A 16,631-nucleotide genomic window follows, 5' to 3' on the forward strand; every position below is an offset into this window, starting at 1 on the left:
TTTCCTGGGACACCCCAGAGTGTCCCTCTACTATGGATCCATTGGATCACTGAGCTTTGGGTGGAAAGGGGGGGTTGGTGCTGTCCCCCCAGAGTGGGCTCCCCACACAGCACTGGGGAGCCTCGAACTGGCAGTGGAGTCCTCAAGCCAGCACACACTGGCTTTCCCCCCCAGCACTGGGTAACCCCCCCCCCCAGCAATGGGTGCCCCCTCTGGCTCTTGATGTCACCCCCCTTGCTCCCATTGCAGGACCCGGGACAGTACTGGGAGCTGCTGGATGTTACCAGAATGGTGCAGGGGAGGTACTGGGACCTACTGAAGGATAGGAGAGGACTGGGGGACTCTGCATCTGCAGTTGCAGGGGCTGTGGGGATACTGGGAAGGTTCTGAGTAAGGGAGAACTAGGGGGATTGGGACTTCATTCTGTGGAGTGGGTGGTATCGAGAGTGTCACTATGGCACAGGGGGGCGCACTAGGAGTGTCAGAGGGGTGCTGGGGCTACTGGGGAGGGAGCACCGGGGGTCCGGTCTGGGGGTGATCCCGGGGGGTAGTACCAATGGTCCGTGGTGTACCGGCGTCTGGAGGCAGCCTCGGGGGCAATCCCAGGGCAGTAGCAGTGGTCTCGGGATGATCCCGGGGCTGATCCTTGGTACCCGCGTCCGGGGGGCACTGAGGACGGGGAGGTGGCACTGGGGACGATGCAGGGAAAGGCACCGGACTTCCTCGGACTGATGCCGGGGATCTGGAGGTGATGCCGAGGATCTGAGAGCTATCCTGGGGACAGTACCGGTGGTCCGAGGCGGTCCCGAGAATGGTGAGGCAGCCCGGCGGGGCGATGCGGGGGAGGCGGCAGTGGTCAGGGGAGGTACAAGGGATTTGGCGTTGATCCCGGAGCGATCCCGGGAATCTGGGGTGGATCCCGGAGCAGTACCAGGCTTCCAGGGGGGAACCGGGCTGTGGAGGAGGCGCTGGGGTTGATGGGGGGGCCATCCCGGAGATCTGGGGGCGTTTCCGAGGCGGAGGGGGAGGGGTCCCCCGGGCCCGGGAGGTACCGGGGATTTGGAAGCAGGCCTGGAGGCGGTGTGACGGTAGATCGTAGGAATCTGGGGGTGATTCCGAAAATTTCGGGGCGATCCCGGGGGCAGTATCGACAGTCCGTGGTGGTACCGGGGAAGGGGAGGCGGCCCCGGGGGCGATCCCGGAGGCGGTACCGCGCATCTGGGGACGATCCCGGGGGCGGTCCCGAGCCGGTCCCGGTCTCCCCGCTGGCGGTCGCGAAGAAGACTCCGGGGCACTCCCTCGGTGCGCGGCCGGGGCCGGTGCCGGGAGCCCCGGGCGGTGCCAAAGGCGGTCCCGGTCTCCCGGCGGGTGGTCCCGAAGAAGACCCCGGGGCAGTCCTTCGGTGAGGGGCCGGAGCCGGTGCCGGGAGCCCCGGGCGGTGCCAAGGGCGGTCCCGGGGCGGAGCCGATCGCTGTGCTGGTGCCGGTGTCGGGGCAGCGACGGAGCTCGGGGCATGGCGGGCCTGGGCGCCTCGGAACCGGGCACCGGATCCAGTCCCGTCCCGGCCACTCGCGTGGAACTCACGGTGTCCTGCAGGTAGCGGGGCCGCGGCGGGAGCCGGCACCGGGCGGCGGGGGCGCGGGGAGGCGCTGATGCTGGCGTTGGAAGGTGCTGGGAGGCACTGGGTTGCACTGTGATGTAGGGGTAGCTGCCGTTGGAGGGTGCTGGGATGCACAGAGAGGCACGGGGAAGCACTGGGGAGCTGCGTTGGAGGGTGCTGAGGTACACTGGGAGGCATTGAGATCCCGTGGGATGCACTGGGAAGCATTGGAGAGCTGGGAGCAGCTGGCGTTGTAGGTCACTGGGTTGCACTGGAACGCAATGAGACGCCTTGGGAGGTACGGGAGTGCCACAGCAGCTGGCGTCGAAGGATGCCGGGGTTCACTGTGATGTATTGAGATCCCGTGGGATGCTCTGGGAGGCACTGGAATGCACCGGAGAGTGGGAGCAGTTGGTGGTGTGAATTGCTGAGATGTACTGGAATGCACTGAAATACTCTGGAAGTCACCGGGAGACACTAGGGAACAGGGTGCAGTCGGCAATGAAGAGCACTGGGAGGCACGGGGAAGCACGGGGAAGCACTGGGAAGCAGGGCAGCTGGCGCCGGAGGCACTGAAGTGCATTAGGAGGCACTGAGATTCACTGGAAGACACTGGAATGTGAATGTGCTGGTAGGCGTGGGGGAGCGTGGGGAGTACAGGGAGTGTTTGGTGTGGGGACAGAAGGGCACTGGGTAAGCCAAAGGTGCTGAGGGTGTGGGGTATGAGGGGAGTGGGGGGCATGCGGGGGCATTTGGGGGTCTCTGGGACTGGGAGTGCAAGAAGGTTGGGTTTGGGGGATTCTGGGGATGCAGGGGGGTCTGGTTGGACCCTGTATCCCCTGCACCCCCGGTATCCCTTGCCCACCCTGAAACTCCTGAATCCTCCGGCTGGGCTGCACTGCACCATTGCATCCCTTGTACCCCCTGCCCACCCTGCAGTCCCTGTACCCTCCCTCTGCAACCTGAGGCCTTTTTTTGGTGTCCTGACACATAACTGTACCCCTGACATTTGGCACTCTTAACATGTGTCATGCTGTGCACCCTGTGCAGATGTGTCTGTGCACCCCAACGTGTCAGACATGCTTTGCACGCCAATCCCTGTCCTGGGGCACACCTGGCTGCGCACACCCTGCCACCCACCCTGTCACAACAGGGCACGACCTGTGGTTGTGTACCTCAATGTGTGCTCTGGGGCACATCTTACTGCACAACGGGTACACACAGTCATAGACACAGCCAGGTGCTCACACTCACATTCACACTCACACTCACACTCACATTCACACACACACACACACACACACACACACGCATACTCTCTCACTCACTCCTCTCTGCCCCCCAGGCAGCTCCTGGACAGGGACACCTTCTCTAAGTCGGACCCAAGTGAGTGAGGCAGGGGGGATGGGGTGTGTTTTGGCTCTTAGGTGTTTTGGGGAGTTTCTGGGGTGCTTGGGGTTTCTGGGGGGCTTGGGGGTGTCTGGGGGTTGGGGGGGGTGTCTGTGAGGTGTTTTGGGAGTATCTGGGGTTTCTGGGGGGTCTCTGGGAGCATCGGTGTCTCTGGGGAGTGTTGTGGTCTCTGGGGGTTTTTGGGGTCTCTGACATGTTTGGGAGGTCTCTGGGATTGTTGTGGTTCTATGAGGGTTTGGGAGTCTCAAGGACATTTTGGAGGGTTCTGGGGGTTTTGGGAACACTGGGGAGTGTTGGGGTCTCTGGGGGTTTTGGGTGGTCTTTTGGGTTTTGGAGATCTCTGGGGGATTTGGGGAGCCTCTGAGGTATTTTGGGGGTGTCTGGGGGAGTTTAGGGGGATTTGGGGGGGTTCAGGGGTGTCTCTGAGGTGTTTTGGGGGCTCTCTGGGGAGTTTTGGGAATTCTCTGGGAATGGTGGTGTCTCTAAGAGTTTTGGGGGTCTCTGGGGGTGCCTGCCTCCCCTGACCCCTCCCCCTGCAGTCTGTGTGCTGTACACTCAGCGCCCTGGCAGCCACCAATGGCGGGAGGTGAGTGACCCGATTGGTGGGGGACAGCCAATCAGCATGTTGGGCTGTGCTCAGCTGGCCAGTTGACATGTTAGTGTGTACTCAGCCAGCCAATCAAGATGTTGGGGTGCTAGCTGGCCAACCAATCATCAGCATGCTGGGGCAATGAATAGTCAGCATGTCTGTGTGCCAACCAGATGGCAAATCAGCATGTCAGGGGTAATGGCAGCCAGCCAGCCAGCCAAGTAGCATGTAAAATTCTGGCCTATCAGCATGTTGGGGCGATGGCCAGGTGGCCAATCAGTGTGTTGGGGTGCCAACCAGTTGGCCAGTCACCAGTGAGCAATCAGCATCTTCGGATGCAGCACCTGGACAATCAGCATTCTGGGATGCAGCAGCCATCCAATCAATGCCTGGGGGCAGAGCGATAAGCCAACCAGCATCCTGGGGATCTGGGGAGCATGTCGAGGTGCGGGCAGCCAGCCAATCAGCTGTCAGCATGCAGCCAGGCCCCCTGTAATTAACAGTGTGTTAATTGCGGGGTAATGAGCAGGGGGTGGGACAGCCCCGAGGCACAAAGCGGCACCTGGGCCCTCCCCGCCCCTGCCCACCCCTTTCCCACACGTGGCCCGCCCCGGGCCTGCTGCCCACCCTTGCCCCACTTCCTCTGCCCACGTGTCCTCATGTCCCCAGTCTCATGTCCTCATGTCCCTGTGTCCCCATGTTGCTATGTCCCCATATCCTCATGTTCCCATGTCCCCAGCCCCACGTCCACATGTTGTCATGTCCCTGTGTCTCCATGTCACTGTGTCCCCATATCTGTATGTCCCCATGTCTACATTCTCAGGTCCCACTGCCCCCATCGTATGCCCCACCCTCATGCCCATACTCCTGTTTTCTGGTGCTGTTCACACATCCCTGTGTTCCCATGTCTTCATGTCCCTGTGTCTTCATCCCTATGCCCCCATGACTTCGCATCTCCATGTCCCGATATCCCTGTATCCCTATCCCCCCTGCCCATGTTCTCATGTTCCCATCCCTATGCCCCCATGTCTCATCATCTCTATGTCCCCATGTCCCAGTGTCCAAATCACCACATCCCCATGTCCCTCTGTCTCCATGTCCCTGTCCCCACCCCATGTTTTCCTGTCACTCCCTTATCCCCACTGTCCCTATATCCCCCAGTTTGGCCGGACTGAGGTCATCGACAATTCCCTGAATCCTGACTTCCTGCACAAGTTTGTCCTTGATTATTGCTTTGAGGAGCGGCAGAATCTGCGCTTTGACCTGTGAGTGGCCCCTGTGGTTCCAGTGTCACCCCCAGTGTCAACCCCCTTTCCCCCCAGGGTCACCCTCTGGCCACCCTGGCACAGCCCCTCAGGGTGTCCTTGTCCCCATCCTTGTTCTGTCCCCATTCCTGGACCATTACCACCCTTGTTCACATCCCTGTCCCCATCCTTGTCCCGTCCCATTGTCATCCTTATCCTGGACTGGATAGTCCCCATTATGTTCCTGTCCCATCCTGTCCCTAGCCACATCTCATCCCTGTCCATTCTATTGTCCCCATCCCATCCCATCCCATCCCATCCCATCCCATCCCATCCCATCCCATCCCATCCCATTCCTTTACCTCTCCTTGTCCCATCCTATCGCTATTCTTTTCCCCATCCCATCCCCACACCTAATCCATCCCTATTTGTGTACCATCCCTTTCTAATTCCATCCCTCCCACTCCCTGTCTCCCTCCCATCCCATCCCTGTCTCCATCCCTGTTCCCATCCCTGTCCCATCCAAGGCCCCTCCTTCCTGTTCCATGCCTACATGTTCCCTCTGCCCCCAGGTATGATGTGGACTCCAAGAGCCCTGACCTCTCCAAGCATGTAAGTGCAGGATCAGTCAGCCCTGCTCCCCTGGCCTCCCTGGGATGGGCATCCCCCTGGTGACACCCAGTATTCCTGATCCTGCAGGATTTCCTGGGCCAGGCATTCTGCACCCTGGGGGAGATCGTGGGCTCAGCTGGCAGCCGCCTGGAGAAGCCCCTGACGTGAGCCCCCCCCCCCTTTCCCCAAGTGTCCCCATGTCCCACCCCAGTAAAGCCCCTGATGTGACCCCTCTTGTGCCCCAGTATGCCCATGTTCTTCCTAGAGAAGCCCCTGACATGAACCCCAGAGTCCCCATGTCTCTGCCCCCACCCACCTCCCTCCCCCCTCCCTCCCCCCTCCCTTTCCCCAAGAAACCCCTCATTTGAGCCTCCACTGTGGTCCAGTGTCTCCCCCGGAGTCCTCAGGGTCCCCATGCCCTGCACTGGAGAAACTCCTGATGGTAGCCCCCCTTGTCCCCAGTGTCCCATGGTCCCTATGTCTCTGCCCCAGGGAAGCCCCCAATGTGAGCTGCCGCCCCCACTGATCCCAATGTCCCCATGACCTCTCCCATGGAGAAGCTCCTGACATGAGTCCTGCTTGTGCCCCAGTGTCCCTGAGGTCACTATGTTCTCTTTGGAGAAAATCCTGGGTTTCTCCAAAACCAGTGTTTTGGAGAAAAGTGGGAAACTCAGTGTCCCCATGTCCCCCTGGAGAAGCCCTTGACATGAACCCCCATGGTCCCAGTGTCCTCATGTCTCCCTAGGTCCCTTTTGGTGTGCCCAGGATGGACTCAGACCCCAGAGCCAACAGTGGCATTTTTTGGTGGGGTTTGATGGGTCTGGCTTTTTCTTGGGAAAAAAAGAAGGATCCTTTTGAAGGATCTGGCTTTTAGGGGGGCTCTGGCTTTTGGAAGGGTCTGACTTTTTGGGGTTGGCTTTTTCAGGGGCAGTTTGTTTTGTGGGAATTGACTATTTGGGGGGGCTGAATGTCTTTTGGGGACTGGCTTTTTTGAGGGGAGAAACAGCTTCTTTTTAGGGTGCTGGAATCTGGGAGGGAGCTGGGTTTTTTTTTTGTAGACTTCCTTTTTTGGGAATGGGGGGCTTTTTATTGGGTGGGGATCCCCTCCATCACCCTTCAGCATGTGTCCCTGCAGGATGGGGACAGCCACCATGCACCCCCGGGGCAGAAGACCTGTCCCGGCTGCCTCCCATGTGTAAGTTTTGGGGTGCTCAGTGCGCGGGGGACCCCCCCAGGGCACCATGTGTGCCCCCACTCTGCTCACATCTCATCCCGGCAGTGGCATTCCGGGGAAGAAGTGCGGCACCATCATACTCCTCGCTGAAGAGTTGGGAAACTGCCGGGTGAGCTGCGGCGGGGCAGGGGAGGGGGCGTAGCTTGGGAACCCCGGAATATCGGGGTTGGCTGAGACACACTAGCCCGCAGATGAGAGTGTGGGCTGTTTATCCTCACGCTGTATCCCGCCTGTCCTGGATCCCTCCTTCCCTCATGGAGCAGCTGCCCCAAAGGATCCCACCCCTGAGGGGAGTGCAGGGTGGATGATCCCCCCCGATTCCACCCCCCAGGACGTGGCCACACTCCAGTTCTGCGCCAACAAGCTGGATAAGAAGGATTTCTTCGGAAAATCTGACCCCTTCATGGTCTTCTACCGCAGCAACGAAGACGGGACGTGAGCGACCCCCCTTCAAAACTGCAGTGACCCTCCCACACCTCATGGGAGGGCTCAGCCCCAGCACAGGACACCCTTACGTCCCCATGGGCTGGCATTGGCAGGAGTATCTAAAAATCCTCACTGCACTGTGGGGGTGACAGATTGGGGGGCTGTTGGGCTGGGGGAGTGACTCCCTTTTACTCCTTGTCTTTCCCCCAGTTTCACCATCTGCCACAAGACGGAAGTGGTGCGGAACACACTGAACCCCGTCTGGGCAGCCTTTGCCATTCCTGTGCGTGCCCTCTGCAACGGGGACCATGACCGGTGAGTGTCAGGGGACTGCTACCCCCTGCACCCCCTCTTTGGCCCCAAAGACCTCCTTCTCCCTCTTCCCCCCATCTCTAGGGTCCACTAGGACCCCTGAACCCCCTTCTCCCCTCTCTGTCATACCCGGGGACACCCTGCACTCCCATCTTTGTGGTCTTCTGAGACCCCCAGAACCCCCTTCCTCCCATCTCTATGGGCCCTCAGGACCCCCTTTTCCTTCTTTCTCCCATCTCCAAGGTCCTCCAGGAATCCCTGCACCCCATGTCCCCATCTGTGTGGTACCTCTGGACTCTCAGAGCCTCTCTCACTCCATGTCCATGGTACCCCTGGATCCCCTTCCCCTCTCTCTGCAGTACCCCAGAATCCCTTCCCCTGTGCCTGTGGTACCTCAGGACCCTCTTTACCCCCTTCTCCTCATATCTGTGGTACCTCGGGACCCCCTGCTGTCCATCCACCTTCTCTGTGGCCCCATGAGACACCCTCTGTGGCCACCTCAACTCCCAGAACCCCTTCCCCTGTCTCTGTGGTACCAGTAGCACACCCCCGCCCCCCCTGCCCCCCCAGTGTTACCCGCTTTTGCCCTTTTGCCTCAGTTTACCCATCTGAGCAATCGGCATCGCAGCTGTCACCAAGCTATTCCTTCCCCCCCCAATCCCAAACCAGTGTCATCAGCTACTGTCCTGGCAAAAATCTCTTCACATTGCTTTGGCCCCATGTTGAATGTTGCTGTGGCAACGATGGATAAAAATATCCTGAGGAGGAGAAGGAAGCAGGAAAAAGCCCACAGAGGCGTCAAAACAAATCCCACAGGGAGCGGGGGGTTGTGTGTGACGGGTGCCCAGGGGAGGGGGGGGAGGAGGTTGGGATTTGGGGGTGTCGGTGACCCCCCCTCTGCCTTGCAGAGCCATCAAGGTGGAAGTATATGACTGGGACCGTGACGGCAGGTGAGCTGTGTGTGGTCCTGGCGACCCTCCACACCCTGCACCTGCCCCCCTCAGGTGACAGGGACCCCCCACCACCCCTGCATCCCCGGGGAGATGGAGCCCCCCCCCCCCAGTTGATGGGAATCCCCCCTGGCTATTCGGGACTCTCTGGCTGATGGGAAACCTCCTGGGCAATGGGAAGCCCCCCATCCCCACACCACTGACTGGTGGGGATCCCCCGGGTAATGGGAACCTCCCAAACCGGACTGATGGAGATTCACTGGCTGTGCAGCCACGACTTCATCGGGGAGTTCACCACCAGTTATCGGGAGCTGGCACGAGGCCAGAGCCACTTCAACGTGTATGAGGTGAGGGGGGATGGGTACATGGGCATGGGGGTCCTGCACCACCCCCCATGGGGGTCATGGTCCCACTGCTGCACCCCCAGATGTTACGGTGCCCAGGGACCCTGTGCTGCACCTCTGTGTGTTGGGGTCTTAACACTGCACTCCTTGGGTGTTATGGTCCCCAGGGTCCGTCTCTGCTGCACCTCTGTGTGCCGGTGTCTCTGTGTAGGTGCTACATACCCCTGGATCCCCGTGATGCAATCCCGGGATGTTGTGGTCCCCAGGGTCCCTCCCAATCCTGCACCTTGGTGTGCCATATACCCAAGGGTCCCTCTCCTGCACTCTGAGGTGCAGTGATGCCCAGGGTGCTCATGCTGCAGCCATAGAGGTTTATAGTCCCCATGATTCCCTGTGCCTAGGGTGTTGGGATCCCCACACTGCACCCCTGGGGTGTTATGGTTTCCATGCTGCACCCTGGGGTGCAGCATCCACAGCTGCTCCCTTGAGGGTCCCCAGCCCCCACCATGGATCTCCAGCTGCACTACAATCCCCAGGGTCCCCACATGCACCCGTGGGTGTCACAGCCTACCATGTGCTTCTCAAGGTCCCTCTCTGCACCTCAGTACAGTGCTCCCACTGCTGCCTCCCAGAGTATTCTGTGCCCCCCTGTCCCCCTAGATGTGACAGTCCATTACACTGCTCCCTGGAGCCTCCTGTCCCTGTGAGAAGCAGACCCCTTCGCTCTCCTCTCATCCCTGCAGGTGGTGAACCCCCGGAAGAAGATGAAGAAGAAGAAGTACCTGAACTCAGGGACAGTGAGGATGGGGATGTGCAGAGGGGGAGGACACAGGGGGAGTGGGCACTTCTCCCCTGAGTCCCATGTCCCCACAGGTGACACTGCTGTCCTTCACTGTGGAGGCTGAGCACACCTTCCTGGACTACATCAGGGGCGGGTGAGGAGGGGGTCCCCAGCACCTCCAGCTGCATTTTTGAGGGTCCCGAACACCCCCAGCTCCTTCCTTGGGAGTACCCAGCACTCTGAGCTGCTCCCTCAAGGGCAGAGAATCCCCAACATCCCCAGCCTCTATTTCACTGGCAGGGCAGTCCCCAGGACTGCCATCTCCTCCCTTGGAGGTCCCCAGTACCCACTAATGCTCCCTCGGGGATGGGGGGGAGGGGTGGATGGTGTTCCTGCTGTCCTCAGCTCCTCCCTGTGGGATCCCCAACACCCCCAGTTGCTCCACTGGGGGGTCCTCAGCACACCTAGCTCCTCCATTGGGGGTCTCAGCACTCCCACCCAGATGCCTCCTTGCAGGCAGGCTGTCCCCATCACTGACAGCTGCTTCACAGGTAGTCCCCAGCACCCACAATTGCTCCCTTTAGAAGTCTCCAGCACTTCCAACAGCTTTGGGGTCCCCAACACCCACAGTTGCTCCTTTGGGAAAAGAGGATCCCCACCACTCCCATCTTCTCCATTGTGAATCCTCAGCACCCCACCCAGATGCTCCCTCATGGGCAGGGGCTCCCCAGCACTCCCAAATTGGTCATTTGGGGCTCCTCAGCACCCGCAGCCACTCCTTTAGGTGCAGCACTGACACCTCAGTGCAGGGATACTTGGGGGTGCTCTGAATTGTGATATGGGTGCACCCAGTCCAGCCTGTGGCCAGAGGGGTGCCCCACCCCAAACCCACAAGTTACCCCCCAGATCACCCCAAGGCCACTTTAACCCCCCAGGACCCAACTCAACTTCACAGTGGCTATAGACTTCACGGCATCCAATGGTGAGTGGCAACTGTGTTCCCCCTGAGGGATTTATTTGGGACAGTTGTAACCAGTTTGGTGGTGTCATCCTTGTCACCAGCTTGGGGACATGGTGTTGTTCTCCTTGTAGTTGTGTTGGGAACATGGTCACATGGTTGGGGACCCAGTGGCGTCTCCCTTGTCACTCCCTTGGGTTGGGGTCATGATGGCATTGTCCTTATTGTGGGTTTGGGGCCATGGCGGTGTTATATTTGTCACTGTATTGGTACTACAGTGGTGTCATACTTGTCACCAGTTGTCTCTGGGTTGGGGATTTGGTGCCATCATCACCACTGAGTTTGGTGGTGCCATTCTTGTCACTGGCTTGGGGTCATGGCAATGTCTTCCTTGTCACTGTTGGTTCCATGGTGGTGTCATCCGTGTCACCAGCTGTCACCAGGTTGGGGACGTGGTGGCATCACCTTTGTTACCAAATTGGGAATATGGTGGTGTCACCCTTGTGACTGGGTTGGGGATGTGGTGGCATTTGGAGACATGGTGGGATCATCCTTGTCCTTGTCACCGTGTTGGGAATGACATCATCCTTGCCACTGGGTTGGGGCCATAGTGGTGCCATGGTTGTGGGAATGCTGGGGGTGTTATGGGGGTGCTGGGGGGGCTGTGGGGGTGCTGAGCCCCATGCCTGTGCAGGGAACCCCTCACAGCCCACGTCCCTGCACTACCTGAGCCCCTTCCAGCTGAATGCCTACAGCCTGGCACTGAGGGCTGTGGGGGACATCATCCAGGACTACGACAGTGACAAAATGTTCCCAGCCCTTGGCTTTGGTGCCAAGGTCCCCCCGGATGGGCACGTGTCCCACGAGTTCCCACTGGTGAGGGGCCAAGGCGGGACAGGACTGTGGATGAAGGGTGGTGTCCTTGTCACGAAGTTGGGGCCATGGTGGAATCATCCTGTCACGTTGTTTGGGACATGGAGGGACATTGTCCTTGGGTTGGGGCTGTGGTGGTGTGAGCCTTGTCACTGGTCTGGGGCCATGGCAGTGTCATCCCTATCACCAGGTTAGGAAGGGGCTTGGTGTTGTCACTAGTTTGGGGTCATAGTGGTCTCATCCTTGATCACCAAGTTGGGTATATGGTGTGTTTGGATTGGATCTGGACTGGGGATGTGGTGGTGTCATCCTTATTCTTGGGCTGGGAACATAGTGGCATCATCATTTTGTGACTGGTTTGGGGTCATGGCAGTGTCACCAGGTTGGAGACATAGTAGTATCATCCTCGTCACCAGGTTCAGGATGTGGTGGTGTGGTCTTTGTCACTGTGCTGGGCATATGATGATGTTGTCCTTGTCACCTATTCTCACTGTGTTGGGGACATAGTGGTATCATTCTTGTCACTGGGTTGGGGATGTGGTGGTGTCATCCTTGTCTTGGGTTGGGAACATAGTGGCATCATCATTTTGTCACTGGGTTGGGGCCATGGCAGTATCATCCTTGACACTGAGTTGGGAACATGTTGGTGTCTCCCTTGTTATCACATTGTGGACATTGTGGGATCGTCCTTGTTAGCATTTGGGGGCCACGGCAATGCCATCTTTGTCTGTGGGTGGGGTGCATGGTGTCATCCTGTCCATGGGGGGGGGGCTGTGGTGTCACCGTGCTCCTGGTGACCCTGCGGCAGAATGGGGATGCATCAAACCCGGCGTGCCATGGCATTGCGGGGGTGCTGGAGGCGTATCAGCGCAGCCTGCGCCATGTCCAGCTCTACGGCCCCACCAACTTTGCCCCTGTTGTCAACCATGTTGCCCGGTAAGGGGGGCCCCATGCCCTGGGGTGGGGTCCCTGTGTCCTTGGCGTCACGCAGGGTCCCCCTAGCTCAGCGGCCACGGTGCTGGACGGATCCCAGTACTTTGTCCTCCTCATCATCACCGATGGTGTCATCTCTGACATGGCCCAGACCAAGGAGGCCATTGTCAATGTGAGACCCTCATAGTGGCATTGGGGTGGGTGGTGGCACCCCTGGGTGCTGGGGACTTGGGACCCTTGGGTGATGGGGGCAGTGGAGAGGGATTGGGACCCTTGAAGGGGATAGGAAAGGATGGAGACCCCTGGGTGCTGGGGGGTTGAGGAGGAGCTAGAAGGGGGATAGGAAGGGGCTTGAACTCCTGGGTTCTGAGGGGTTGGGGGTAGTTGGGACCCTTTGGGTGATGGGATGGGTGAAGAGGAGCTGGGACCCTGAAGCTGAGAGGGAAGGGGTGGGTTGGCACCCTTGCATATTGGAGGGATGGGGAAGGGGCTGGGAGCCCTGGGTGCTGGGGGGGGTGTGGACCCCTGGGTGCTGGAGGCAGTGAGGAGGGACTGGGACCAGTGAGAGGTGGGAAAGGGCTTGGACCCCCAGGGTTCGATGTGCAGGGGTGTCTGGAACCCCTGGGTGCTGCAAGGGGACTGGGAAGTTCCTGGAACCCCCTGGTGCCATTGGGGAGGTCTGAGACCTTTGGGTGATGGGGGGGTGGTAAGGGACTGGAATCCTTGGGGGAGGGGGTGTTGGCACCCCTGGGTGCTGCAGGGAGGGGGGCGGTGGCTCATTTGGTGGCAGCATCATTAAATTTCATGGCTCTGCCTTTACCCCCTGGCTCCTTCAGGCTGCCAAATTGCCCATGTCCATTATCATCGTGGGGGTTGGCCAGGCCGAGTTTGATGGTAAGATCTGGGGGCTGGGGGGAACTAGGGGAAGGCTGAGGGGATGGGGGCGGGGTCCTTTGGCCACTGAACTATGAGTTAAATGTGTCAGCATATGAATGGACTCAGCACACCCCAGCTTGGGGGTTCTGGCTGTGAGGTTGAGAGGGACATAATGGGATCCCATCCTGGGATGGGAGGCACTGGGGTGCTGCTGACCTCCCCCCTACATTGCTCCCAGCCATGGTGGAGCTAGATGGGGATGACATCCGCATCTCTTCCCGTGGCAAAGTGGCTGAGCGTGATATCGTCCAGGTAACCAACCTCACCAATGAGGAATTTGGGGACCCCCTCCCAGCCCACCCAGCAGGGTGGTGGTGAGGGGGTGCCCTGGGGAGCTCAAATCAGCCCCATCACTCCTGGAGAGCACTTGGTGGGACTGGTATGGAGGAATGATAAGGTGGACTGGGACATGGGGGGCACTGGGACATGGGGATGCAATGGGTTTGGGATGCACCTAGATGGGGGGATGCACTGGGATTTGGGGGTGCACTGGCACATGGTAGGGGCACTTCACTGGGAAAAGAAGGTGCCCTGGGACTTGGGATGTACCTTGGAATGAGGGTGCACTGCGACATGGGAGCGTATTAGGATATGGGAAGCACTGAGCCATGAAGGAGACGATAGCACGTGAAAGGAAGTTTACTGGGAAATAGTGGGGGGGTTGCAATTGAGATGTCAGGGATGTGCTGGGACACAGAAGCAGTGCACTGTGACATGGGAGGGATGCACTGGGAAAAAGGAATGGAATGGGGTTTGGAATGTACCTCAGTGGAGGGAGACACTGGGACATTGGGTGCACTGGGTACATGTTGGAGGCCTTCACTGGGAAAAGTGGGTACACTGAGATTTGGAATGTAACTTGGAATGGGGGGGCAGTGGGACATGGAGGTCTATCAGGATATGGGGGGCACTTTGGCATGAAGGGGGTTGGTACTGGGAAAGGGGGGGACACTGGGATGTGGGGGGCACTGGGACATGGAGGGGCATATACTGGGATATGTAGTTTCACTGGGACATGAAGAGGACGTGTACTAAGACATTCTGGGGGGGGCTGTGCTGTGAAAAAAGAGTGCAGTGAGACTTAGGATATTCCTGGATGTGGGGGGAAGCCCAGATCATTAGCAGGCAGGAACACTGAGACATTGGAGGGAGGCAATGGGATATGGGATGCACCTGGATGTGGGGGGCACTGGGACATGAGGAGGGTGCGCTGGCAAATGAAGGGGGCACTGGGCACCAGGATGGACCCGGATGGGGGGAGCATTGGGACATGGGGTGTATTGGGAAATAGGAAGAGGCACTGGGACATGGGGTGTATTGGGAAATAGGAAGAGACACTGGGATGTGGGGGCTGTGGGAAATGGGAGGCACTGGGATATGGAGGGGCATTGGGGCTTGGGATGCGCATGGATGTGGGGGTGCCCTGGGACATGAAGAGGGCTGTATTGGGAAATGGGGAACACTGGGATGTGGGAGTACATTAGGACATGGAGGGGGGGGGGGTACCAGGATGGGGGGGGGGGGGGGGGGGAGCACTGGGTCTTAGTATGTACCTGGATGTGAGGGACACTGAGACATCAGGAATGGGGAGGGGACACTGGAGCTGCTGTGTGTAGGGCACACAGTTCCGGGGCCTTCCCGGTCCTGGACCCCCTCAGTCGCTGTGCCCCCCTCCAGTTTGTTCCATTTCGTGACTACATGACGGGGGGTCCCGGTGCGGGGCTGAGCATGGCAGGGCTGGCACGAGAAGTCCTCGCTGAGATTCCCGACCAGCTCCTCTCTTACATGAAGGCACGGGGCATAAAACCACACCCCCATCCCTCCCATGTCCCCTGAAACCCTCCCATCCTGACTGTCCACTCCCAACACACCATGTCCCTTCATCCTACCCCAGAACCCTCTATCCAGGCATACTCTTGTCAGGGACCTGGGACTGGAGGTCCTTCTCCTCCTTTCCACAATCTTGGGGTCCCCTCCCCAATCCGGGTTCCCACCACCACACCCATAAACCAGCTTTTGGGTTTCTCGGGGGAATTGGGATGGTGTTGCCTGAGCATTCTTGGCTATGGGACTGTCCCCTATACCCATCCAGGACTGTCCTTTCCCCTAGAAAAGTAGTAGGGGGTCTTCAGCAGCCTGACCAGAAAGCTGGGGTGCACAGGAGCCTCCACCAAATGTGGAGTGCCCCCCTAGCATGATGCATGACCCCTCCTCACCTCACCAGCCTCCCCAAATCCATGGTTCTCCTGCATTACCTGGGCTGATCCTACTGGGGTCCCCAGTGTTTTGATGTTCTCCCTTGCTGTGTTGCCTGTGTCCATGTGGGTTTGTATTGAGTTGCCTTAAATCGCAATAAATTATTGTGGCTTTAATTACAGCCCCCTCCCCTGGGATGCTCAAGCATCTCCCCTAAAAGGGGCCCTGTCCTGGCTGTATGTGTAACCCCCCAATGTGTGACCCTCCCCAGCTGTGGGACACCTCCCAGGACTGTGACAACTCCCCTGCACAGCTGTGTGACTCCCCCGCTCCAGCTATGACCCCCCCTAGCTCTGCCCCCTCTGCACCTGTGATCCCCTCCAAGCTGTGACAGCCCAGCCCTGACCCCTCCCCAGCTGTGTGATCCCCCACACACCATGTGAACCCCCTCAAAGGTATGACCTCCCTGGCTGTGTGACCCTCCCCCTAGCTCTGACAGCCCCCAGCAGTGCAATGGCCCCCATGTCTGATATGCCCTGGCTGTGCGTGATGCCTCCACACGCTGTAACCCCCCTCAGACTTTGGCATCCCCCCAGGTCTAACTCCTCACCAGGTGTGTGTGACACCCCTTCAGTGTGTGACACCTCCTGACTCTGCGTGACCCTGCCCTCACTGTGTGACTCCCAAAATTGCAAATACACAGAAACTGCCTGGGGCAGGGGAGAGTTGGGTTATTTACAGGACTCTGCTCCCCTGCACCCCAAAAATGTTTCAAGAGGGCCCTGGGAAGTCAGGGGGGCTCACAGAGACCCCATACTCCAATTCAGGGGGTCATAAAGCTTCTGAAACTCAACTGGGGATCGAAGAGACCTCATATCCCACTGCGGGGTTCACAAAGCATCCACACCCCAGTTATAGTGGTCACAAAGTCCTCACACTCTACTTTAGGGTAACAAAGCACACCCCAACTGTGTTTGTGGGGTCTCATAAAGCCCCCCACCCCAAAGGGGAGGAGGGGTCACAAAGTGCCTACACTCCAACTTGGGAGAGATAATAAAACCCCTGCACCCAAATTGAGGGGGTCACAGACATCCCAGCTGGGTGAGGTCACAAAGTGCCTGCCCATCCCCCAGCTTGAGGGTCACAAAGCCCCTCCACTCCAATGGGGAGGTGAAAAGGCTTCCTCCCCCTGGCTGGGAGGTGGGGGTTGTTTTAGGCCCCTGTGTCCTCCCC

The 16,631-nt window shown here is 59.0% G+C and overlaps 1 protein-coding gene across 8 annotated transcripts; it reads left to right on the forward strand.

Moving 5' to 3' along the window:
• Positions 1 to 766: 766 nt before the first annotated feature.
• LOC129130306 (copine-5-like) lies at positions 767 to 15,579 on the forward strand. 8 transcript variants are annotated; one of them, XM_077190462.1, is made up of 21 exons: positions 767 to 814; positions 2,946 to 2,986; positions 3,550 to 3,596; positions 4,761 to 4,864; positions 5,416 to 5,455; positions 5,543 to 5,619; positions 6,591 to 6,650; positions 6,735 to 6,798; positions 7,021 to 7,124; positions 7,326 to 7,430; positions 8,336 to 8,377; positions 8,649 to 8,724; positions 9,465 to 9,518; positions 9,595 to 9,656; positions 10,438 to 10,484; positions 11,155 to 11,336; positions 12,142 to 12,269; positions 12,336 to 12,438; positions 13,103 to 13,160; positions 13,381 to 13,454; positions 14,880 to 15,579. In XM_077190462.1, the coding sequence occupies exons 7-21, from the start codon at positions 6,592 to 6,594 to the stop codon at positions 15,036 to 15,038; spliced, it is 1,317 nt and encodes a 438-aa protein (XP_077046577.1). In that variant the 5' UTR covers positions 767 to 814; positions 2,946 to 2,986; positions 3,550 to 3,596; positions 4,761 to 4,864; positions 5,416 to 5,455; positions 5,543 to 5,619; position 6,591; the 3' UTR covers positions 15,039 to 15,579. The 8 variants fall into 8 exon arrangements, with proteins under 8 accessions (XP_077046577.1, XP_077046572.1, XP_077046571.1 ...); XM_077190456.1 differs by lacking the exon at positions 767 to 814 and adding an exon at positions 1,025 to 1,402; XM_077190458.1 differs by lacking the exon at positions 767 to 814 and adding an exon at positions 1,260 to 1,596.
• The last annotated feature ends 1,052 nt before the right edge of the window (positions 15,580 to 16,631 follow it).

This window comes from Agelaius phoeniceus, chromosome 25 (assembly GCF_051311805.1).
Source record: "Agelaius phoeniceus isolate bAgePho1 chromosome 25, bAgePho1.hap1, whole genome shotgun sequence".
Lineage (NCBI taxonomy): Eukaryota > Metazoa > Chordata > Aves > Passeriformes > Icteridae > Agelaius > Agelaius phoeniceus.